The sequence below is a fragment of the Eucyclogobius newberryi genome, unplaced genomic scaffold, assembly GCF_026437365.1.
Source record: "Eucyclogobius newberryi isolate DKJ021-1_F unplaced genomic scaffold, fEucNew1.0.hap1 SCAF_19, whole genome shotgun sequence".
Taxonomy (NCBI): domain Eukaryota; kingdom Metazoa; phylum Chordata; class Actinopteri; order Gobiiformes; family Gobiidae; genus Eucyclogobius; species Eucyclogobius newberryi.
Genome location: NW_027315823.1, coordinates 27,600,620 through 27,627,034, shown reverse-complemented (window position 1 = coordinate 27,627,034; position 26,415 = coordinate 27,600,620). Strand labels below are relative to the sequence as shown.

The 26,415-nt window shown below is 40.0% G+C and overlaps 1 protein-coding gene and 1 long non-coding RNA gene across 2 annotated transcripts; both read left to right on the top strand.

The window, feature by feature from the left end:
* The first annotated feature begins 5,955 nt into the window (after positions 1–5,955).
* LOC140366281 (uncharacterized) lies at positions 5,956–7,201 on the top strand. Its single transcript, XR_011927873.1, has 5 exons — positions 5,956–6,020; positions 6,217–6,270; positions 6,443–6,487; positions 6,721–6,956; positions 7,079–7,201. It is a non-coding gene; the product is annotated as an uncharacterized lncRNA (long non-coding RNA).
* An 8,527-nt stretch (positions 7,202–15,728) lies between these two features.
* Positions 15,729–21,401, top strand: gm2a (ganglioside GM2 activator). Its single transcript, XM_072452945.1, has 4 exons — positions 15,729–15,814; positions 17,499–17,682; positions 20,211–20,393; positions 21,206–21,401. The coding sequence occupies exons 1-4, from the start codon at positions 15,744–15,746 to the stop codon at positions 21,359–21,361; spliced, it is 594 nt and encodes a 197-aa protein (XP_072309046.1). The 5' UTR covers positions 15,729–15,743; the 3' UTR covers positions 21,362–21,401.
* The last annotated feature ends 5,014 nt before the right edge of the window (positions 21,402–26,415 follow it).

The window sequence follows — 26,415 nt, the reverse complement described above, 5'->3', positions numbered from 1 at the left end:
CTGAGTCCAGATGACTACAACTGAAGCTTTTTCTACTTGTTAGCTAGCGTCTGTTAGCTGCAGCAGCTAACATTTACAAGCATTTAGCTTAAAGCTTGAATTGGGTTGAATATCCATAGAGTGGACCAATCTATTTGTGATATGTGGACTCGTGGAATAAACTCGGGGTTGTGCGCCCGCCCTCAGGGGCCGACCACCATGGGGCCGGGCCGGCCGCCGACCACCACCGACCACCACGGGACCTGGCTCACGGTGAGCGGTGTGGGGACAGGCAGCCTCGAGACACGCTTTGACTTTGAAACTGTAAAATGTATTTATTCACTGTAAGTTCGAGCTCAGCTGGTCTTCCGCCTGATGTTTAATAATGCGTGATAAGCTGTAGTGTTACTCTATTCGTCCAAATGCACCTGTAAATGCACATTTTCTATGTATTTTGACTGAACACCGCTTTACTGCGCGAGCCTTAAGATGAAAAAAAAAGCTTTATTTTGGCGTGCTCCGGCTTCCCCTGCGACTTGGAGCGGCTGTGCGGCACTTCGGTGCCACATGCGGATGCAGCGCGGCTGAAAATACAGGGTTTTAGCACTTTTCTTTCGGTGACTTTGTATTTAACGACCTGGGGTCGGCAACCCTCGGCTCCGGAGCCGCATGCGCTCCTAGTGGCTCCCTGAAGATTTGCGTCATAGCCTGCGAGACACGTGCACTGCGCGCGCAAGGGCCAGTTGTAAACAAACCGTACCGACAGATAGCTGATGAGAACAGAGGAAGAATGGACGGAATAATTTGCTTTCATTGCTAATGCAGAAGGTTTACATGCATATTTGCTCTGTCATGAGAAGTTGTCAAACAAAAAGTGTAATTTGGAATTCCAGGATGACACGAAGTATTCTCCGCAAATACAGTGAAGGAAAGGGACATTCAAATGGCAACATCACCAATCAGCAAATCAAATACAGTAATTCAGCTTGAACATACTTTGCCTGTGAGTCGTGTGATGTGAACGATATAAAACAGTTGTGCAGGTATGTGAACTATGAGGGGGTGACTTTGAAGAAATTATTATTAAGTATTGAATTGCACAATATTGCACATTAACATTGTAATGGAAGTTAAACTTAAAGCACCAATTTCGTATAGCAGAGTAGTCACATGGTACGTCACTCGTGCGCTGCAGGAAAAATAACCATTTAATCAGGAATGCTCATTATGTATTTGTAGCCTTGTCATTTTGATAGTAGGATAATATAGCTAATGTATATTTGTATACTTTGTTCCCTTCATATAAGGCGTATCATTTTTTGCGGCTCCACACAGCTTTGTGTTTTTTTGGTCCGATTTGGCTCTTTGAACATGAAGGTTGCCGACCCCTGAGTGTATAGCATATTTTTTCATTTCCTGTTTTCTCATTACTCAGCCATACTTGTGATGGTTCTGTTTTCAAACAGTTTATTTGGTGGATAATTATGTTTATTATTGTTTACACTTAATTATTATTGCAGGAGCATTACTAATTTAACTATTTCTTCTACTTTCAGGCCGTGCTGCCGTGCTGATTTGGAGAATAAAGATCACCACAGTAAAGATAATCCAAGTACAGTTACCATCACCACCTCACTTTCCACTTTATCATGTCCTATTGGACTAAAAGGCGTAGGTCAGGAAACTTGTCAGCGACACACCGGGGGATATTATTAAGGAATACAACGAGGGTCTTGAACTTGATGGTCAAACTAATAATGTCCAAAGGTTTGTGGATGCAGAACCGCTGGTCACTATTGTACACCAGCAAGACGCATCATTAGCTCCTCATGTACAACTAGAACATGGCCTTGCAGTGCTTACTGCAGTTCAGGAAGATGACTTTGCACAAATGGAAAACAGTGACATGGATGCCTATGTTTCTGAAGATGAAGTTGAGCAACATTTTTGTCCTGACTCAAGTAGTGAGGGTTGTAGTGATGAGGAGGAAGGGCCTAATGAGGATCTGCTAATGACAAGCTTAAGATACTGGGCAACATCTTACTCCATCAGTTTAGTTGCACTGTCTGCTTTGCTCTCAATCCTGAAGGTATTTCATCCTAGGCTCCCAAAAGATGGAAGGACTCTTTTAGGGACACAGTCTCGGGTAGAAACCAATAAAGTGCAGGGTGGGGAATACTACCATTTTGGCTTGGAGCGAGGTATTCTTTCAAGGCTAAAGGGTTTGTGTTTCCCTAGTAACACCAAAAGTCTGTCATTGCAGTTCAACATTGATGGACTTCCACTCTTTAAAAGTTCAAGGCTTCAGTTCTGGCCCATACTTGCTCTTCTGAAGTGTAACTATACCGATTTGCCATTTATTGTTGGAATATTTTGTGGATTAAGCAAGCCGAAGTGTGTATTTGAGTATCTCCAACAATTTGTGAGTGACCTTAAAAGTGTCCTGACTAATGGCATTGTTCACAATGGTAAACGGCTCCAGGTACTTGTTTCCTCATTTGTGTGTGATGCGCCAGCTAGGGCTTACATCAAGAATGTTAAGTCTCATAATGGTTACTCAGGCTGTGATAAATGCGAGCAGGAAGGGGTCTGGAAGAACAAAATGACATCATGAAACCACTGTGAGACTTAGAACTGATGCAAGTTACAGTAATATGACTGATGAAGGACATCATTTGGGAGTAAGACTCAGTCCTTTAACAGGCATTGTGCAAATGGTTTCAATGTTTCCCATTGATTATATGCATCTCTGTTGTCTTGGTGTGACAAGGAAACTGCTTAATATGTGGTTGAAGGGAAATCTAACCATTCGACTTAATTCACAGACTGTTAAAAACATATCACGCAAACTGTTGGACTTGCGATCACATACGCCATGTGATTTTAACCGCAGACCAAGGGCGTTGAATGAGCTGGATCGGTGGAAAGCAACACAGCTTCGGTCATTCATGCTGTATTGGGGTCCTGTTGTTTTGAGAGATTCTCTCCCAAGTGAGTTGTTTGATAACTTCATGATGTTTTCGGTTGCCATGTATGTGTTCTTGTCTCCTGGCATGTGTGGTGAAATTATTGAATTTGCACAGACAGTAATGATTTCCTTTGTGAAACACTTTGGGCAGTTGTACGGCAGGAATGAGATTGTATATAGCATACATCAACTTATTCATTTGGCTGAGGAATATAAAAGGTTTGGTCCTCTGGATAATGTGTCTGGTTTTCCATTTGAAAATTATTTAGGCCAAATGAAATGCCTTTTGCGCAAACCCCACAAGCCACTTCAACAGTTAGTCAAAAGAATGTCTGAGATGCAACATGTTGAAGTTCCAATTCCAACAGAGAAGCCAGTCTTACAGAAAATACATACAGATGGTCCACTTCCAGCTCATTTCAGTGGTAACCCACAGTACAAGAAGGTCTCCAGCAGGCATTTCACCTTGTCAAATGAGCCAGGAGATAATTGCGTTGTTGTTGGCAAGGAAATTGCATTGGTGCAGAATGTAGTGGAAGTTAATGATGAGGTCTATGTGATATACAGATTTTTCAGGCAAAAAGAGCCTTATTACACTTATCCATGTGACTCCTCCCACTTGGGAACCTACAAAGTTTGTGACTTGAGTGACAGTATTGGTGTTGGTAGGCTTGGTAGCATACGGCAAAAGTGTGTTCTGTATCCACAATCAAACTTCCTCATAGCGATCCCTATTGTACATTTGCGGGAGTAAGATGTCTCATTGAGTATTTTAGTTGTCCTCGGAATTCTGATCTTCCAAATTCTAAATTTTCATGGAACACTCATCCAACGCAAAATTCCAACTCAGACACTGAGGACATTTCAAAGCCAGAGCTAGAAAATCAAACATAACTGCACCGTGGTTTGGTGAAAGATCTACACTAACAGTTTATTTATTGGCTCTACTGTCAATTCAGTCTCTCTGAGCTAATAAAAACAAAATTATTTGATATTGAAATGTAGTAACAATGTCCAGGTCAATTAATTAACTCAAATGGCAGATATTTATTTAATTATTTGGCTGATTAGTGCACTTTCCTAGTCTTTATTTATTGAGTTGTTACTATAATATACTATGTAATAATGTATTTAGTTTTTCCTACTTGATGACTTTTCTAAAGAAAATGTCCAAAGAAAAGGTTTGATTTCTAACTTCCAAGGATGACTGAAATGCATCATAGATCCTATCCATCCATTTTCTACCGCTTGTTCCCTTTCGGGGTCGCGGGTGACTGGAGCCTATCCCAGTGACTTCGGGCCTTAGGCGGGGTACATCCTGGACAGTGGCCAACTTGTCATGACAATTATTCACTCTCACATTCATTCACTGGGGCCAATTTAGAGTTACCAATTCTTACCTAACACATGCATGTGTTTGGATGGTGGGAGGAGCCGGAGAACCCGGATAGAAACCACAGTAACACGAGGAGGACATGCAGACTCCACCCAGAGAGATCATGTGATGTTGGTCTGGTCCGGGAATTGAACCCAACACCCTATCATTATAGATTAATCGCAATCCAGTCAAAATTACAATTTTAAACATCACAATGTGCAGAATCTTACTAGCAACTTCATAACTAAGGTAGCATTATTATTAAATGTCAAAGAACAAACTTTTTCAGATTTTCATCAATAAAGCACATCAGCACTTGCAGTGTACAGTAGATTGGGATCCACCGCAGTAATTATTAGTTGCAACCCTACTATTATTTGTATCTGTTGAATTCATTACATTTGAATCAATTGCAGACAGGATGGAGAGTGAGGTGGTGCAGTGGGCGGTTGTGTTATTTCCAAATGGTGGAACTGCAACAGTTCTTTCCAGCTGGTTAAATGAAAACGAGAAAACTGTGATGTGGCCACCTAAAAATATAAATCACTCTAAAGCCCTCAAAGAAAAAATGCAGCCTAACAAATTGTGGACCTCATATGAGGACGTCCGGCTTTTAATCACTTGTGGTAAGCATTTATAGCGCTGGAATTCATACTTTTTATTGGAATGATCTAAATCTCCATTTTATGTACAAGTCACAATAATTCATTCTGTATGTTACATTTTTGGTATTACAGACTCATTCACCAAAGCCAAACATTTTGAGGACAAATACATAAAAACTGGGTGTGCAACCACAAACATGGAAACAGACGACGAAGTAGACAAGCGACCGATGAAAAGGAGAGCAAGGTAAAATGCTGTTTCATTAGCACAAAAAGTGATTTAAATGTTCTATACTGCTCAGTTGATAAATTATTGTTTTTTGTATTTCAAGGCAACATCCCCTTTACCTCGAATCAGAAGACGAATCAGCACCTTCAATAAAGAGAAAATTTGCAAAGCCACTGGACATGACCTTTCCAGGTATGTCAGTGTTACTGCTGTAATACAGTGTTCCTTCATGTTTGTATAAATGTATTATTTGTTATTTCAGTGATGCAGGGATTTAATCAATATACCAGGACCCCCCCACATTCCAACATTGGTAAGTTTTCCCAAGATAGACATTTAGTCTAGAAATAAACGCATTTCTCTATTAAAAATTTTTTCCCCATAGTAACTGGAGAGCTTAGCATATACAAACAGGCCTGTCACTACAGAAATGATGGTAAGTCCCTGCTTCTTTTTTTTGGAGAAGGAAATCCTTTTCTTTTTGTTTTGTTTTCTTACTTTTTTTTTTATTTTTTTTACTTTTTTCCCCCCATATTTTTAGTAATTAACATTATTTCAAAGTCTAATTATATAGGGTACATTGTGTTTTTTTGGGCTGCGGCCATTAATACATTTTGGTAATTGAATAATCTATTGATTATACTTCAAACAAGTAATTGAGTAATTGGATGATTTTGCTTACACTTCGTAAAACATTATACACATTTTTTTAAAATAACATTTTATTGTTAATTGCACATCTGTTAGCTTATTGAGTTAAGTAATACTAATTACATGTATTTTTATTTTTTCTTCCAACTTTCATTTTAGACTGCACCTACCTGACAGAGCTTCAGTTACCAGGCCCATCTGGTAGTGTTGGTAGGTAGACAATTATTAAATGTGTGTGCTCCATGTAGACGGAAATAAATTGACAGACACTTAATTGTCTCAAGTCTGTAAAAAAATAGCCGCAGCTATCGATTATTTCAGTAATCGAGTAATCGATCGAAAAAAAATTTCAACTAATCGAGTATATTTTGTATGTATATCAAATAAAATGTGTGTTTTGTTTCAGACTACACACCTGCCGGCAGCACACCTGCTTTTGATTACGCCACCTTTGATAAAAGTAATACCATATTTCCACTCTTCACTGCTCTCTTAATAATAGTGACAGAAATTATGCTTAAAAGAAATAGCTTACAGTTGTATTACTATATCAGTACCAAACCATATACCACACAATCAAAACAAGGATAACGTGAACGCAAAGCTGAAGTTACTTCTGTTCTAACTTCAAGGTTCCACCCCAGAAAGGCCTGCGGAAGCCAAACAAGTGTTAAAAGGTAAACTTGTAGAAACAATTCAGTTGTAGTATTTTTATAAAAACAAGACGTCAGTTTAAATATCAGAGTTACCAGACCTAATTCACAGATTGAGAATGGCTCTTGTGTTAAAACAAAAAAAAGAGTCCAGATGATACGACTCTTGGACAAATGTGAAATTACACCAACTTGTTTAAAAGGGAAACGTTAAGTTTAATTGATGTTAAAGCTTGTTCTTATTTTCTTTCTTCTAGACATTACAAACAACAAAATTACCACAATGCTTGCACAGCTAATTGTGGAGGTCAGGCAAATGGCACGTGACATCGAGGTCATAAAAACTGAAGTTGCTAACCTGAGAGCAGCTGGCCTTGATAAACTTGGACCGAGCTCACACGGGGACCTTCCGTTTGTCCTGCCTCTGCTCAATGAGGCCCAGTTTGATGAAGCCGAAGCTGCATTGCGGGAGGACTCAGTTCGCCGGAAAATGGTACACTTTTGTGTTAAACACAAATTATTTAGTTTAATCTTCAGAAATGTTTCTTGACACCTTTGAAATATGCAATGAATACTACATTTCAATATGAGACTAACCCTTTTATGGTTTTAAAGATTTCCCGTCTGGCATTGGTGGGAGGAACAAACCCGGAAAACATGATCCGGCGAATGCTTTCGGGAACAATGTCCAACAGTCTTGCCTGCATTTTTAATTGGATGGGAAAAGGACAGAAGAGGTTAGTGGTTTTGGTTTTATCTATTTCAGGAGAGGGCTGGACAGGCACAGATTCACAGAGGTGCAGATCCGATCATTTTTTTTGCTTTGCAGTTTTATTTGCATTTAGCAATACAAATAATGTTTTTAGGTAACTTAAAATGCCTTTGATATCCTCAATATATTTTCAATCATTGTCAAAGTGAAATAACTAAATTCTAAAGGCTGGTTAAATGTGATTTACAACTTACACAAGATCTTAGTGCAACAGGCTAAAAATCAATGCTTTAAACCTTCATCTGTGCTTCATAATATGTATTTTGAACCAGAATTTTGATTGTGTTTTTTTCCCCCTTTCTCAGCTGCTGCTCGTCAGTTTGAGCGCAAGTTGTCGAAACTTGTGTTCAATGATGTGGTGAAGAAGTGGCTGCGTTATGCACCAGACCGCAAAGATGGGTTGAAAAGGAAAAACGTGGACTAGAGCTGGAAAAAACGGAGCGCATCGCATCGCTCGTCTCCCGTAGATTTCTGTCCACTTCTGCGTCAGCTCTGTGTCTTTCTCCGTCTTCATTTTGCCCCGTACACTGAGGGAACTATATTATGATAGATCCATGCGCTTAGGCACGCGGAAACGTGGGGACGAACCTGACGCGGCTGCAGGTGAGCGGTAGGTGCGTTTTATGATTGATACGTGGCAGGACTAATGATTTATCCACGCCACGAGGAAATATGATAAAAAATTTGCTGAAAAAAATTGTCCATTCCACCTTTAACCCAAAAAAATAATTGTGAGTTTATAAAGGAATGTGTTTATGTTTCAATGCTAACACTTATGTATTTTTTTTCTCTTACAGTTTTGGATTGTTACACTGACAATGTTCGTTGCATAAAATTTGTTCAATGCAATAAAATTCGTCAAATGGTAAATAATGGTCAGTAATTTTTTTAATGGAAAACCAAAAATCATTTAAGATCTTTGTTTATATTTTGTTAATTAAATTGTCTATATAGGCATTGTTAAATTAAATATTGCTTCATTATAGAATATAGAAACAACGTAGAATAGAATTTTCAACGTTGTTTTAACGTTGAAAATTCAATTCTGAATCAACGTTGATGTCTGACATTGAATCAACAACATGTTGCTCGTGTTGATCAGCATTGAAATAGCGTTGATATTAACGCCTATGTGTACATTGAAACAACATCAGATCAACAATAATTTTCAACATTGTTTCAACGTTGAAAATTCAATTCTGTATCAACCTCACATCAATGTGATTCAACGTTGAAACAACGTTGAATCAACGTTGTTTCACATCTTTCCTCTAAGTCCACAGAAATGTAGAGCATGATCACTTAGGTCTATTGTGCCTGTATCTGATTCATTGATTTTAGATTAAGTAAAAAGTAATCTATTCTGGAATAGATTGTATGTGAGTTTTTAGATGGTAAAAAGCTGCTGATGTTATTGATTTGATGTGGCTGTTAAAGTTCAAGTCTGAGTCCATTATTACCCCCAGATTTCTACCTTGGTTTGTAGGTTTTAGAGCAAAACTCTGGAGGTGACCGCTAACACTTTCTCTTTGTTTCTGTGGGACTGAAAAACATCAAATTAGTTGTTTATTAAGAGGACATTTGTGAGCTGTTGGTAAACAACCTTTTCAAGGCCCCAAAATGGCAGATTAGAGATGGGCCGGTAATGAGTACTGCTCATCTTTAGGAGAGGCTTTATGACCGCAGTTTTCAAAGACATTGGGAATGTTCCAGATTGAAGCGACATGTTAACTATGTGAGTAAATGGTGCTAACAAAATGTTCAGCACAGACTTCTGGAGGGTCACACATGGAGGCAGCATGTAGATGAACTCAGACTGGTGATGATCTCCTGGACAGTTTTGTCAGTTACAGGTGCAAAGTGAGTCAGCTCTAAGTGTCTAGATGGTTTTACGGTTATTTTTTGCATTGTGGGATTTATAGCATTTTTAATGTCTTGAACTTTGTCATTAAAGAATAATGCAAACTAATTACACTTGGATGTGGAAATGAGTTCTAACGGCAGCTGAGCTGGAGGGTTTGTGAATCTGTTACTGTGGCAAACAGGACACGCCAGTTGTTACTGCAGCTTCCAATTATTTCAGAAAAATATCTTTCCTTAGTTCTACATAAAATGATGTTGTACCTGTACAACTTTTTACTGTAAATCTATTTTTGAACTAGAGCTTTAACTTATTTGTTCTTAAATGTCTCTTTATTAGTGGAATTGTTTTTATGTTTCGTGTTCTGTCGGGTCTTTCCTTTGCCCCCGGTCCATCTCTGGGTTTCTTACCTGGTTGCTTCTCTCCTGCAGGTGTTCAGGTGGAGCACTGTCCTGCAGGTGTTCAGGTGGAGCCCGGTCCTGCAGGTGTTCAGTTGGAGCCCAGTGTGAAGCAGGAAAACCCAGAGACTCATCAGATTAAAGAGGAAGCAGAGGGACTGAGATCAGAGACTCCAGACATTATTATTAGTGATGTATTTTCACTGAGGGATTTATTTGCACAGATGGAGACAGAGACTGATGGAGACCACGACAACCAAGTCCAGATAAAAGATAAAAGTACATCTGCACACAACTCAGGTCTATTCAGCAAATACAAGTGTGGAGCAGAGAGAAGAGTCACTGTCACAGAAGGACAAGTGTTAGGGACTGAAGGAGGAGGAGGAGCAGAGAGCAGAGCCACTGTCACAGAGGGACATGTCTCAGAGTCTAAGAGAGGAGCAGGAGGAGCAGAGAGCAGAGACACTGTCACAGAGGGACATGTCTCAGAGTCTAAGAGAGGAGCAGGAGGAGCAGAGAGCAGAGACACTGTCACAGAGGGACATGTCTCAGAGTCTAAGAGAGGAGCAGGAGGAGCAGAGAGCAGAGACACTGTCACAGAGGGACATGTCTCAGAGTCTAAGAGAGGAGCAGGAGGAGCAGAGAGCAGAGACACTGTCACAGAGGGACATGTCTCAGAGTCTAAGAGAGGAGCAGGAGGAGCAGAGAGCAGAGACACTGTCACAGAGGGACATGTCTCAGAGACTAGGGGAGGAGCAGAGAGCAGAGACACTGTCACAGAGGGACATGTCTCAGAGACTAGGGGAGGAGCAGGAGGAGCAGAGACACTGTCACAGAGGGACATGTCTCAGAGACTAGGGGAGGAGCAGGAGCAGAGAGCAGAGCCACTGTCACAGAGGAACACGGGTCAGGGACTGGAGCAGGAGGAGGAGGGAAGAAACACAAGTGTTGTTTGTCAGAAGAGATTTAAGACAAAACTGATGCTAAAAACACACCCCAGAATTCACACAGGTGAGAGACCTTGCAGTTGTGCAGTTTGTAAGAAAACATTTGCCCACAAATGTACTCTCAACGACCACATGAACACTCACACTGGAGAGAAACCTTACAGTTGTTCAGTCTGTAGGAAAACATTTGCCCACAGAAGTGTTTTAAACAGACACACGCGCACACATGAAGGGAGACCTTACAGTTGTTCAGTCTGAGAAAACATTTCCCTACAAAAGTGCTCTCAGCGTCCACATGACCGCTCACACTGGAGAGAGACCTTACAGCTGTTTAGTCTGTGAGGAAACATTTGCCCACAAAAGTAATCTCAGCAGACACAAGCGCTGTCACAGAGACAGACCGGAACGTTCTGACACTGCACAGGAACTTTCAGCTTTTGGGTTTCTGAGTGTTTGTGGCTCTTGCAGCTGTTCCTTCAGTGAGAGAACCAGGACGAGCGCTGCATTACAGTGTTCACATTCACGCAGCAGAAGAACCTGACAGTTTTTCAGTCTGTAATAGAACCTTTGATCGGTACAAACTCAGGAGAAAAAACGAGCCTTGGGTTCTATGTTCCATTTACACCAGCACTTGTGGGAGAGTTTTGTGTATTTAGTGTTTGTTTGATGTTTTTTGTCTTTCTAGTTCTGGCTTCAGCAGCCTTCTCACGATTTTCAGATGTGTTGGCTCAGGTGTTAAGGACACGGTTTGGGGTGCAATAGATCATGGTTTTGACACCCGCACAGAGTCAAATTTTATTTTGAGAGTAAGCTTTTTAAATGTATAGATTGCGCAATCTAGTTTGTTTTGGTATGAGTTAGCTACACTCTTGCTAATACAGAGCCATGGCAAAACTAGTTAATCAGACTATGTAAACCTAACTTTCCTCATTCATTGTCATTATTCAACTTCAAGAAAATAATGGGCTAACTACTACAAAAACTTAGGGTTAGGGGTTAGGGTTTAGGGGTTAGGGTTTAGGGTTAGGGGTTACGGTTAACCCTAACCCAAGAGAGAAAATTATTCCCTGAGCTGGAACAGTGGGACTGGTCTCGGTTGAATATGTTGGATTCCGTATATGATCTAGTGCTAATATGATCCACTGCCCTCAGTGCTGGGGTTGATCAGGGATATGATGGCCTCTTTCACACTCGGAGGATCTGAGTTTGTGCCCAGTTTAAAGTTGCCAGAAGTAAAGGAGTAAGTGTGTCTTTAGAGCTTTATACCTCTCTGAGGTGTGTCTTTAGAGCTTCATACCACTCTGAGGTGTGTCTTTAGAGCTTCATACCACTCTGAGGTGTGTCTTTAGAGCTTTATACCACTCTGAGGTGTGTCTTTAGAGCTTCATACCACTCTGAGGTGTGTCTTTAGAGCTTTATACCACTCTGAGGTGTGTCTTTAGAGCTTTATACCACTCTGAGGTGTGTCTTTAGAGCTTTATACCTCTCTGAGGTGTGTCTTTAGAGCTTTATACCACTCTGAGGTGTGTCTTTAGCGCTTTATACCTCTCTGAGGTGTGTCTTTAGAGCTTTATACCACTCTGAGGTGTGTCTTTAGCGCTTTATACCTCTCTGAGGTGTGTCTTTAGAGCTTTATACCACTCTGAGGTGTGTCTTTAGAGCTTCATACCACTCTGAGGTGTGTCTTTAGAGCATTATACCACTCTGAGGTGTGTCTTTAGAGCTTTATACCTCTCTGAGGTGTGTCTTTAGCGCTTTATACCTCTCTGAGGTGTGTCTTTAGAGCTTTATACCACTCTGAGGTGTGTCTTTAGAGCTTTATACCTCTCTGAGGTGTGTCTTTAGAGTTTTATACCACTCTGAGGTGTGTCTTTAGAGCTTTATACCTCTCTGAGGTGTGTCTTTAGAGCTTTATACCACTCTGAGGTGTGTCTTTAGAGCTTTATACCTCTCTGAGGTGTGTCTTTAGAGCTTTATACCACTCTGAGGTGTGTCTTTAGAGCTTTATACCTCTCTGAGGTGTGTCTTTAGAGCGTTATACCACTCTGAGGTGTGTCTTTAGAGCTTTATACCACTCTGAGGTGTGTCTTTAGAGCTTTATACCTCTCTGAGGTGTGTCTTTAGAGCTTTATACCACTCTGAGGTGTGTCTTTAGAGCTTTATACCAGTCTGAAGTGAACCCATCGCTCCTGGAGATTTATTGTTCTTTAATCTTTTGATTGCACCTTGTATTTCCATAACTTTAGATCCTAATTTTAAATTTTTTTTTGTAGAAAAAGCTTCTGTTGTAGTCATCTGGACTCTCATCCAAGAGTCATTGTCCAGCCGTCTCACAAAGACAAAGGGGAGACTAATTGCCCATTAAAGGACTGATTGTAAACAAATAGGCTAGATCGTTAGATACAAAGAGGGTAAGTTTCTGTTGAAACAAACAACTCTTTCCACTTCAGGAAGGCTCCGCCCAATGGGCTGGACTTACCACAGAATAGTATAAATATCTGAGTCCCCGGCCTAAATTCGCTTGTTGACAATGACTCCAGAAAGAAATGTACATAATCTTCTTTATCGTGTGGAATTTTTGATAAAAGTTTTTTATAAAATGATTCAAACGCTGAATGAGCGTCTGCTTATGATGTCATAAAGCAGACTCTATGTGCTATTGCTTTTCACTCCTTAACACTTTCACCGATTTCAACAAGTTATACATCTTTACGATCGCTTTCACCATCTTAGGGGGGCTATTGCTTTTGACATTTTTACATACATTTTTGACCCCCTGAACATTGATGAAAGTCACACATGGGACATAGACGCGATCGGCTCGGCCGTGTGGATCCACACGGCCCGGTGCCACGCCCCCAGGGGAAGAACATAGACTCGAGCAACAAGAATAAAGTCTTTATTACACATGTAGCACTTTTACGCAAAAATGCACACACTCACAATGGCTTCAGCCATTTCACAGTAGCTACTTATTAATTTAATTTATTGGCATTTAATAAAGTGTATTTTATTATCAATTTCTTAGAGTGAGACTTTCATCAAATATGTTACAAGCTATTGTTTATATGACATATACATATTATAGTATACTATATTTCCCCCCAAAGATGAGATAGTGCGTGCTTTGCATGTCAAGATGATGTTCTGCTAAGTCCCTGAGATGTCATTGTGTCTCAGTAGGATCCTCTTTGGGCTTTGGCTTGTTAAAACATGCATCAACAAAAACATGCATAAAACAAACTGACCTAAGATTATTATTTCTTATTAATAATATTATTTTGTATAAAATAATAACGTTATCAAAGAAGAGCTGGGCAAGACCATAGAGAACTCAGGGTAAGTAAAAAATAAAATGAGCAGATAATGAGGTAGCATCCAAACTTCAATGTCCACTGTAGCGGGAGCCATTGGACTTCGTTTGGACTTGGTCTGAATAAAATTCGAGTAGGTGGCACGTATGCCAGACTTGTAAATCAGAATCCTGCTCAGACAATTTGCTGAATGTCCTACTCTCTCTCTCTCACCCCCATGTTACAATACTGTCCTGTCCAAAAAAGACTACCGGCCAACGAATAAAAGAAAAGAGACCAATTTGATTAGAAGGAGCAAACTGGGGACAGTAATTTAGTTTTGATTGTTTACTATTTCTCCAAAACTAAAGCAAGAATAAAAATGTAAATATTGTTAATAACCATAGAACAGATGAAACATTCAGTCTGGTCAGCTGACTTGAACAGGTCTTGATAAACACAGAGCTCTGTTCATAAGCAACTATTATAAGAACTATTATACTTGTCTTTCAAATGTAGCGGAGTCAAAGTAATGAGTACTCAACTAAAATACAACTCAAGTTAAAAGTGCAGAGCCTCAAAAATAAAACTGCTTTTGCAACAAAGAAAACCACAGTACATTTTACGTATCTTTTTCAGTTGTCCGTTTGTGTTCTCCATGTAAAACTCGTCCTTTCACTGTAACTGTTCCAGTGTGAATTTACATGTCAGAACTCGTATGTAAACTTAGGAAATTAAATTATTATTTCAAACAATTCAACATAAAAGGTTTTCGCTTTTCATTAGCAAGGATTATGGACTGCTTTTAGCTCATAATTTAAACGCACACAATATATTTTACATTAATAAAGGTTTTAAAACTATAACAAGTTGTTTTTCAGTGATTAGTGTACTGGGCCTATTAAAGTGTATGATAGGTTTTTACAATTTGTATTTATATCTCTACATATAAATTATAGTTTTACACCAGTAGGTATTTGTGGATAAACATTGAAATAGTTACATATTACGATAGTTACAAATAGTGACATCACACTTGGTACACTCATTCCAGTCAAAGTTTATGCATAATTTACACAAAGAAACAACTTTTTCTTGACTCTCTAAACATTAATTCAACAAAATAAAGTCGCTCTCATATATTTTAAGACAAATTGTAACATTGGATGAGTTTTTCCCAGTGCTTGCTGGGTGATGTCATCAATTACAAACAGGAAGTGAAAGTATAAACCTAAAAAATCTGCTATTCTGTGATAACATTTTTACGATTTTTAGCAAAATTCCAAATATATTTATCTTGAAGGTTGAATGGATGATTTTTTTTGGACCAAATCTGAGTCTTATTTCCTCGTGGCGTGGACTGCCGATTAGTCCTGCCACGTATCAATCATAAAACGCACCTACCGCTCACCTGCAGCCGCGTGCGGCTCGTCCCACGTTTCCACGTGTCTAAGCGCATTGATCTATCATAATATAGTTCCCTCACTGTACGGGACAAAATGAAGACGGGGAAAGACAGTTTGAGCTGACTCAGAAGAGTCGGAAATGTATGGGAGACGAGAGATGCGATGTGATCCGTCGCTCTAATAAACAAACGCACGTGTGTGTTGTATCAGTCCGCACGGGGAGTGCGCATGCGCACTTCCGCCTGCGTTCTCAAATCGCCGAAAAATCGTCCATTGCGCCTTTAACTGCATTTTAGTCCAATGAGTCGTCCAACCTGTAGGGGGCGCTTTAATGTGAAAGTGCATCTTAGGAGCAAGTCCAAAAAAATATTTAGAAGCCCAAACCTGCTCTAAAACCGCGGACATGGCAACCATTTCCCGAGTACGTAAACACGGAAGTAACGCCACCGCCGCCGCTGCACTTTGTGTTCCCGGCAGCAGCAGAAGGCTCGTCTCCTCCGCAGCAGCAGAAGGCTCGTCTCCTCCGCAGCGCGTAGCGGGTTTCTCTCTTCACTTTGCACCTTTTCTCCTGCTGGACGTGTGTGTCTGCTCAGAGGACTCGTCATGGAACAGAGGCTGCTGCTGGCGGTGCTTCTGAGCCTGACTGTCACCGCGATCCAAGCCAAAAGAGACGGGTTTAGCAGCAAAGCGCAGGTGGGCGAGAAGAAGAACACACTGCGATGGAATCCGAATATGATCTGATTTATGACAGAAATACAATGTGTGGCACTTTGCACAGGACAAGAATTTGACTGGAAATGAGTGCCTGCAATCAACTTTACACTGAAGGAATTTGTATTACTTAAATAATTTATTTACGTATCTGCACTTAACTTAAGTCAGTCTTACAGTGGATACTACACCTGAGAGCAGTAATCTGCACTTTCTACTGCACTACATTTTGGAAAAGGATTGACACATTTAATATTTAAAAGCTTTCAACCTTTTGCTTTCACTTTTGTAATGCCACACACTGTTTTGAGCTCGATCAGAATCAGCATTTATTATCAGTGAACACACTTACAAGAAACTTGCTTCTGCGAAAAATAACTGGACAAACGTGCATAAAACAGACTTAAACTCTTTGACTAGAGTATATACACCAATTTTACAGTTTTATTTATTTATGGACCTTTTTTTGACCAGAAAAGTCTTTGTTTGTTCGGACAATAGTACAAAATGTGTGCAAAAGGACAGTTTTTTAATGATTATCAAAGTGACAGGTCCTGGCTTTGAGCAAACAAACATCTAAATATAAAAAGTCTAAAACAAAATGTATTGACTTATAAAATCAGGAAGTTTTGTTTTGTCAATATCATAAACGACATTACACTCTTTATCAAAAATCTCTGTGAAATGCATTGCACTCTAAAAGTGACATTTTAAACATGACTTTAATACTTCTTCTCAAGTCATGCTTAAGCAAAAACATTGAACACTTTTTCCACCACTGCTTGCGCTTCTAATGATTCAATATCCCAAATACGTCTTCCTGTTGTATCCACCATTTCGAGGACTTTTCCCCCCTGTCAAAAGATGCAATGTTTAGTTTTAAAACGTTAGTCGCTATGGCAAATAATCCTCATTCTAAACCCCTTGGATGATGATTAATCTAACTGTCTGTGCTACTGTAGTCTGCGTTTTACAGCTCTTCATGCCTTGCGTAAGAGTAGAAATGCACCGGGTCCAGTCTTGTTCCAACACAAGTAAGAGTGTTGTTGACATTGTTGACGCTCTCCTCACTGCAAGCGTGTGTCTGCAATGTCAAATAGATTAGAAACAAGTGACCGAACACTCTGGGAGCAGGCATTCCGTTAGCTTATCTTTTCTTTATTCACTATATCTGCAAAACTAAGGGAAGAATACTATCTATATCGTTTTTTAACCATAGAACATATAAAACATTCAGTCTGGTCAGCTGATTTAACACAGAGCTCTGTTCACAAGAATAACTTTTATATTTGCCTTTCAAATGAAGTGGAGTCAGAGTAGTAAGTACACAACTAAAATTCAACTCAAGTTAAAAGTACAGAGCCTCAAAAAGTGATGAAGTCGGCTTGTTTGAACGGTATTAAATGTTGCTGTTGACGTGGAAGTACAGTCGTTTAAAGTGCGTGATCGTCCTAGAAACCGCTTCCTTGTTTTAACTAGTATTTGTTCTGTAAAGTGCCCACAGTTTTTTGGGCTATATACCTTTTTCAATTCTCCTTTGTGGTCTCCATGTTAAACACTTCTTTTGACTGTAGTGTGCTGGAGTGCTGATCCTTTTATTAGTTTTCTTAAATAAATTGACTAAGATTCTGCATTTAAACTGTTCAGTAAACGACTTGTGTGTGTGCAGTCTGTGCAGGTGCTGCGCTTCGAGTGGGAGAACTGCGGTAAACCTGAGGCCCCGGCCGTCCTGAAGACTCTGAGCGTGGCCCCGGACCCCATCACCATCCCAGGGGCCCTCAGCGCCGAGGCCTCAGGGGCCACTGCAGTGCTGCTGGACTCTCCTCTGGCTGTGAGTGTTCTCTGACACACAAGTTGCTGAGATCCTGGATGGATGGATACTGTAGATGGATAGATCTGTCAGATGTTGAGGTCCTGATCTTACAGCCTGCTCTGTCCCTCTGCGTAGTGTCCATATTCACAGATCAGTGTAATCTGTGGTCCAGCTGTAGACCAACGTACTTCTAGTTCTCCACAACCTCCAGATTGTCCCTCTCGATGGTTTGGCTGCTCTGCATAACCATCTCTTTAGTCTTGGAAGTCTTAAGTTGAAGGTGGTTAGCCCTGCTCCACACCACAAAGTCCTCAATGAGCTGCCTGTTCTCCCCTCCTCACCAGACCTGATACACCCAACAGTATCATCAGTGAACTTCTACATGTGATATAGCTCTGAGTTGTACCCGATGTCTGGTGTGGAGCGAGTAAACAGGAATGGTGACAGCACAGTCCCCTGCGGAGCACCGGTGTCTAGTCTACTACTGAAGTTGAACCTGTCATCGAGGCAATAAAACAATGATCAATACTGTCAAATTAATCAAATTAAGTTGAAATATATTGCTATTCTAATAGACCCTTTTAAATGCTCTTATCAGAATCTTCTCGATTCCAGAATGGAGCTGTTGTGGAGAAAATACTGTAAACAATGACAGAGAAATGAGGCAGAATAGAACCAAGTTGTCTTGTCCAAAGGTGAATCTTTATTTTAGCCGTGCACAAGCCAAAATGCTCTCCCTGACAGAGTTGTCTCTCCCTCCCTGATCTGGCTCCAGAACAAAGATGAGTCCAATTTATCAAGGCACAACAGGTGCCACATATGCACAAAACCAGTCTCAACATATTGCCAAGACGAACTCGATGTTTTACCGCATCCTTGGATCCCCAGCTATCAGGCTGTTTTTACAAGAATGTCTCCATGCCGAGCCACAATAAGCGGCCAACGGCAGACAAAATAAAGGAGACTTGCATTTAAAATACAACTGAAAATCTGACCTATATTCCAAGGATTTTAAAGTATTTCTAGAACAAGAAAAAAGTCACAATTTTGAACGTATCAGTGTAAAAATATCAGTTTGCTTCTCTATTCCAAAGGTAATCAGTAAACGGACTGTGGTTGTCATGCTGCTCATGCTCTCGGCTGTGGGGCACGTCTGCCTCGTGATGTGCTCAGTTTTACGCTGCTGTAATCCCCCTTAAAGTCAATGTTTAGTCAAATATAACACTGGCTTAGGTCTCAGCTTTGAAAACAACGAGGAAATACTGTAATTGTTTTGTGTCAGAGGTTTAATAGTCATTCTCTGGGCAATTCTTTCAAAATGGTAATTGGGCTTATTTTTGAGACGGATTGTTTAACTGACATGGTCAAATGTCAGTTATAATTAGGGCGAGGAATCACACGGTCCTTCTCAATTCGACACGATACGTGGCTCGGGACACCATAACATAATTATGATGCAATGTATGTGATTAATTATATATATTTTTGAGGGAATACATTTGCATACAACAGTTTTTCTTTAATTAACCACAACCTGCACGAGCAAAATATAAAACATGCCAATTTTAATCGTCAAAACAGTTATGTCAAATATATAAAATAAACAAGTTTCCTGTCTTTTAAAAATGGTTGCATTGTCACAAAATAATATAGTAAAATGTACAAATGAATACTCATGGTGATGTATTGATAATGCACCACCAGCATCACGGGTCGGGCTGTAACGATCTGGACTGAACAGACGAGAAGACAAAACAAAAAGCATAAACCATTTCCAATAATATCCATTTTCACATTACTACTAAAATAATCGCAGCATATCGATATTTTTAGATATTTTAGTACATCCTAGTTATGTTACATATGCAAATTTTGTATTTTAAAAAACAACGCTACCACATTGTGATTTCATTGGCTATTGTTCCAACTATTTAGTATATTTCTAATTGAATACATATAATATAATTTTAATTTAATAAATATTCAAGTCAGTCTACAAAATTGGTGTCTTTTCAACTTTGCAAAATTGATTAGTGTAGCTATCTATATCAGCAAATCTGGAGGAAGCTAGTTGTCAGTGTTTATTTGAAACTTTCGTATTTCCCTTTGCAGCCTGTAGATGGCGCCAAATACCCAATCAGTCCCGTGGGAAACACAAGAGCTACACAAGAGAGACACATGTAAAGGCAGATATCAACACAAATAATGCATAATATTGGTCCAATTTAAAGCGGAACTTGCGGTAGAGCTCCCCCTGCAGCTCCCTTGTGAAAACACACTGTCAGAGAACAGACCCAAACGTGTTTTCCCCCTTCTTTCATATTGAAATGGAAAATTACATTGTTGAATGAAAAGAAAAGAGCCAGGGTCTTTCCGGGCAGGAAAGGCAGGGAGAGACATCTGTATAAAACGCTGGAAAAACCTGCAACTCTACCTCTAAAGTGCTTGAAAACTGCTTGAATTTAATCTTTTGAAAAGGTGTACAACCCCGGAGTTTGTTTTTCTGATCACGATCTCTCCCTCTCTCCCTCCTTCTTTACCCACAGCTCAACGTGACCCTGGAGAAGGAGGTGGCCGGTTTCTGGGTGAAGATCCCGTGCGTGGAGGAGCTGGGCAGTTGTCACTATGAAGACGCGTGTGAGCTGCTGGAGCAACTCATTCCCCCGGGCCAGGACTGCCCCGAGCCCCTGCACAGCTACGGGCTGCCCTGCCAATGCCCCTTCAAAGCCGTGAGTCCTGGTGCCATCTGCGTCTCCAGGGAGATGCTCGGAATGTCCCACAGTATGACCGTAAACTTCGCCATTTCATATCACGCCGCTGCACTTTAGAGTCTGATCTGAAGCGTGTGAATACTGGTGACTTACCAAAGGGTGTGTGGGTGCTAGGAATGAGCTAGAAAGGTTTAAATATATACTTCCTTATTTTCACATTACGCATTCAAAGGGGGCCTGGCTAACACTGGTTCATGGAACACTTTGGTGTGAGATGATTGGATAAGAAAGAACGCAAATAAAACACAAAAAGCATGAAACGGAAAACTGCAATTTGAGCCAAACTACTGACTCGATCCTGTAATGAAGCGCCATATTTCCACGGATGCTAACTAACTAGCAAAGCGCATTAGCATCAGCCATTTCCTGTCAATTGCCAACTTGTGCATTGTTTTGGGGGAGAATATTTACTTTATAATTCAGAGGAAAAAATGTCCTGACAGAGACAGGTAAAGTTCTGCAAATTAATAATAATAAACATTTTTAATTTAATTGAAACGCTTAAAACTATGACATTTCTCGCCCTCTTTTTTCCCCCTCTGAATTTGACTGAAAATGCCCACCACAAATTCCATGACCACACAAGTTACATGTCGGATCTGCGCTGAGGCATATGGATAAGTATTAATGCGTACTGTGGAACCTTCCGGGCAAAGCAATAACGTCACCTTTTTAACAACGGCGTGAATAGAAGGGCATCTGGAATAAATGATCAAATGCTACACAGAGGTAATAAAAACAGTCCTCATTAACTCCCGTCCCGTCCCCAGGGCTCGTACGCTTTGCCCAAGTCGGACTTCTTCGTCCCAGAGTTGGAGCTGCCGTACTGGCTCACAAACGGCCACTACAGGGCGCAGGGCGTGCTGGGGAAGGAGGGCTCCGAGCTGGGCTGCATCAAGGTGGCGCTAGCCCTCCACTCCGGCTGAGCGCGCACACACAACCAGCTTCTTATGTTTGTTATAACAAGACTGTTCTGGCACACTGTGGGATGAGCAATACTATCATTGGCTATGTTTACATGCACGCCATAAATCTGATTGTTATCTGATTTCTGGAGCTATCGGGTTATTGAAATGTTGAGAGAAATCTAGCTTTTGACACAGAAAATGATACAAAAAAGGGCAAACTTATGTGACAAAGACCAAAATGAAAGAGAAAATTAAACTGAATGAAAATACTTATTTTTATGTCATTGTACTTTTGTCTTCCAAATGGAACAGTCGCTACACGGAGTCACCAATGCGTGTCAGCAGGTGTTTTTAGTGAAAAATCAGACCTAATTATCTGGTTATCTGATTATAACAAGCTATAATGATCAATGGGTCAGAAAGCAATAATTAAGTGTTACAAAAATTGAAGTGAATTCTAAAACTAAAGCTGGGATCAAAATATTCCACATTTTTGGGGGAAATTACATGAAAAATGTGTAAATGATTCAATCTAAAAGCAAATGATTACTTGAAGATGAGTTCAGACAGATTTTATACACATTTTATAGTGAAATATTAGCATAATTTGTAACTAGAATATTTCTGAATTGACTTATTTTACCCGTGTCTCACAATATTTGGGAAAATATATTTTGTTGTTTGTGTCACAATTCATATTTCTTTGCTTTTTTTTACATGTCATTTTTGGGAATCAAAGGTCTGTATTAAAGTGGCCAAATTATTACTTTTTCTACGTAAAATCAGTTTTTATTGTGTTTTATGTCAAGTGCCTAAACGAGTGAAATCATGTACAGTTGGCAAATCAAAATCACACCTTGTTGTAATAGTAGAAAAAGCTTCAGTTGTAGTCATCTGGACTCAGTTTGAAAAAATAGACGTTTCGACTCTCATCCAAGAGTCATTGTCAATAACAGAATTTAGGTCGAGAACTCCGATATTAATACTGTTCTGTGGTAAGACCCGCCCATTGGGAGGAGCCTTCCTGAAGTAGAAAGAGTTGTTTGTTTCAATAGAAACTCCCCCCTTGTATCTACCGAGCTAGCCTATTCAGAATCTTAATGGGCTATTAGAATCCTCTTTGTCTTTGTGAGACCCTGGCTCAACCACCCTGAGTACCTGATTAGCATCTAAATGTCCTGGTCCTGGTCCTCTACCTTTCCAGGGGTTCAGAATCCCATTATAAATAACAGGAAGATTAAACCTTAGCCCTCCATTTCTGTTTAAAGAAGGTCTTTCTTTTTTAACAAAAATAGCTTCCTTGACTCCTCTTTCAAACCATCTTTTCTCCCTGCTTAAAACCTTCACCTCACCGTCTTCAAACGAGTGATTAGAGGCTTCAAGATGGAGATGCACTTGTATTTCTTCTGTGCTGAAATACAAGTTCAGGACCACAGAGTGCCGTGCATCTCCATCTTGAAGCCTCTAATCACTCGTTTGAAGACGGTGAGGTGAAGGTTTTAAGCAGGGAGAAAAGATGGTTTGAAAGAGGAGTCAAGGAAGCTATTTTTGTTAAAAAAGAAAGACCTTCTTTAAACAGAAATGGAGGGCTAAGGTTTAATCTTCCTGTTATTTATAATGGGTTACTGAACCCCTGGAAAGGTAGAGGACATTCAGATGCTAATCAAGTACTCAGGGTGGTTGAGCCAGGGTCTCACAAAGACAAAGAGGATTCTAATAGCCCATTAAGATTCTGAATAGGCTAGCTCGGTAGATACAAGGGGGGAGTTTCTATTGAAACAAACAACTCTTTCTACTTCAGGAAGGCTCCTCCCAATGGGCGGGTCTTACCACAGAACAGTATTAATATCGGAATTCTCGACCTAAATTCTGTTATTGACAATGACTCTTGGATGAGAGTCGAAACGTCTACTTTTTCAAACTGAGTCCAGATGACTACAACTGAAGCTTTTTCTACTATGGAACACGCCTGGACGAATGAGGGATTACACCGACATACCTTGTTGTAATGTAACAGCCACACAACCACGTCATTAAAGTCGTTTTTATGGCTGAGCTAACGGATCAAGCGTATCGTATTGTCCGGACTATAAGTCGCACCTGCCAAAAAATGCATAATAGAGAAGAAAACAACATATAATTTGCACTGGAGTATGAAATACGGTTGCAAGTGTGAAAATAACAAATATCACATATTGTTGCTCCAGAGTATAAGTCGCACCCAAAACTATGAAAAAAGGTGCCCGGAAAATACGGTAATACATTTTCAGATTTGATTGACTAAAATGTTTTTTTGTGGACATTTGACAACTGAAAATGTGTTTATGTTGATCAGTTTTATTTTCCTGTTCGACGCTCTGACACGTTGCTCCTCTGACCACCATTTAAGAGTCTACAACAGTGGTTCTCAAACTGTGGTACGCCAACTCCTCCCTTAGATTCAGCATTTGCCTAAACAAATTTAGTCTTTTAATCAATATTTTGTCCTCCATTGGATAAGTTCTCGATCACTGCGTGTGGAAGGACAGATCTTTTCTTTGGTGGAACTCGGTGAGAGCCACAATCACTATGTTAAGTCTTATTCAGTGGTCAATTATCTCAATAGATTTTGTTGATTGTACATTTCTTTTTCACGTGTCAAAAGTTTCCATAATAATAAAATGGCTCAAACTTGCTTTTTTTCCTTCTTGTTTGTAGAGATTGGTTGTCACCTTCAGCTCGCACACGTTTATGTACAGTGTAAATATAGTGTGTATTAACGTGGGTTCCGGAAGCTCCTCTGAAGCCTTCCACTTGGTGACGGAAACGTGACCTGAACCTGTAAACACATTCATTATTATCATTTTAATTGCAAGATTCGTTGTATTAGTGTTTGAACAACTGGTTTACATCTGCGTTTATCCACTTGTACTTAATTGTTTGCGCTATATTTTTGTCGAGGTATCGGGTAATTACACTGAAAGATAAAAGCTCGGTAAATGATCCTCAGGTGGCTCTCCTTAGCGCCCCCGTCTAATTTGATGATTACTTTGTAGAAAAATTAAGCACACTACTGGGTGAAATTTAGTAACATACTCAAATCTTATAATGTCTAAAAAATATTACATTTATAACTTATTTGCAATGATAATTAAATCAATCAGCGTTAACCCTGCGACGAGCTGGCCCCTGTCCAGGGTGTGCCCGGCCCCCGCCTAAGGCCCAAAGTCACGGGGGATAGGCTCCAGTCACACGCGACCCTTAACGGGAACAAGCGGTAGAAAATTAATGAATAAAATCAATTATTTAGTATATTTAGCATAGCATTAGCATATTGATTATGTGAAGTGGAACTAAACTTCATTTTGACCATGTTGACCATTGTTGCTACCTTGACTTTTGAACACACAGACCATTTGAAGAGATTTAAAGATTACCCACAATGCCGGTGCTCTGGCTTTTTAATGTATCCTTTACTTTCATTGAATGTTTTATTTGCATTTTATCTGGATCCTGTGTTTGTTTGTGTGTTTAATCTGTATTTTGTATTAGTATTTCTCTCATTGGCATACATCAAATTAATAAATAACTGAAAAGGTTAGGAAAATAAAGATGGTAGCATAGTAGTAGGTCAAATTAGTCTTTACTTTGTCTGAAAAATGACTTTGTTTGAGCTCCGATCAGAGCGTTGCTCTACTGTGACCCAGAATATGAAGCTCAATGGAATAATATTGAGAGTGCCAGGTTCCTGTACTGGCAGAGTCATTTGGAGTCGTTTCCCTGGGTAAAATCTGTGCTTACGACATGGAAAGAACTAATCAAAACATACAAACTAACTCTTAAACTGGTGGGCTTATGACCAAGGTTTTGTGCCAGGGCATATTAGATATTGCCCCGGTCAGAAGGAGGCATAATACTGGACTGCTCATACGGATGAAGCATGACTCCAGGTTTTTGTTTGTGCAGAAATACAGGTCCAGGCTTGGTTCAAGCGTGTGATGTTTATGTAGCCGGGTCATATAATAGTTTAAAAGCTAGTTGCAAGTCTCCGTTTAGCCAGCAGATGTCACTGTGGTCAAATGTGAGCACAGTCACACTTGCGCACCTGTGACGTCACCACAGCGCGACAGCCGAGTGCCTCGTTGAGAGAAAGCAGAATTTGGTTCGTATATTGTGAATCTTTCTTTAAAATGAGCTTTTAGTACAAAAATAATCTTTGATATCGTTAGACAATGCTTTAAACTGCATCATATTTTAAGATCATTCTCCTCTAATTTTGTAGAGAACAAGGATCCATGTAGATCGACTACTAGCCCTGTGAAGCGTGTTACTACTGACGTAAGGGTAGTTTGAAACAGCGTGACGGCGTGAGTTGCAATATTGATTGATTGTCATGTTTATTAATATTTAATATTGTGTTTTTGGTTGTTGACCAAGTTTGTATTTGTGGTTAATGCAGAGGGGAGACAGTACTGCTCGTGGTCCTTCTGTGCTGAGTGTGGTCCGAGCAGTCTGTTTGCTTTTTTTTCAAGTGAGTTAAAGTTCATTGTCATACTGTGGGATTCTAATGTAATTTTATTTTCATTGTATCCACAGTCGAATGTATAAAGTAAGATGTATTTATTCTTTGCGTTTTCATAGGACTTTAAGCCCACTACTGTTGTCTTTTTCTGTTGATTTTATTTTGTTCCTGACACAGATATTAAAGTGTAAAGTATATTTTTTTGAGTAAGCCAAATCAAACCAAAATTAATGCTGTTCTCCTCCTGAGGACAGTCGGGAAATAAAAGACCCACATTATTTTTTGGAGCTGCTGGTGTCTGTGTCCATCATTTTACCACCTGGCCACACACCCCTCTTTTTGGTGTCAGAAGTGGGATTTCCTGGTAAATTTGGCTGTTTTTGAACATTTTTAATTTTAAGACAACAGTAGTGGTGAAGAGGTGTTCCGCTCAGCTAAAGACACTGCTGCTGTGAGGAAGAGTATCCACTGGAACGGTTCCAAAGGACTTGAGGACTACAAGAAACTGCAACTTAAAGAAAGACATTGCAAGATGTCAGACGGAGAGGACGGACCAGGCGGTTCAATTCCT

Excerpts from the sequence above, each read along its gene's own strand:
- gm2a (XM_072452945.1), top strand. The coding sequence starts at position 15,744 with ATGGAACAGAGGCTGCTGCTGGCGGTGCTTCTGAGCCTGACTGTCACC. Across the intron at positions 15,815-17,498 it reads ATCCAAGCCAAAAGAGACGG|TAAACGACTTGTGTGTGTGC; the intron begins GTTTAGCAGCAA and ends TAAACTGTTCAG. Across the intron at positions 17,683-20,210 it reads TGCTGGACTCTCCTCTGGCT|CTCAACGTGACCCTGGAGAA; the intron begins GTGAGTGTTCTC and ends CTTTACCCACAG.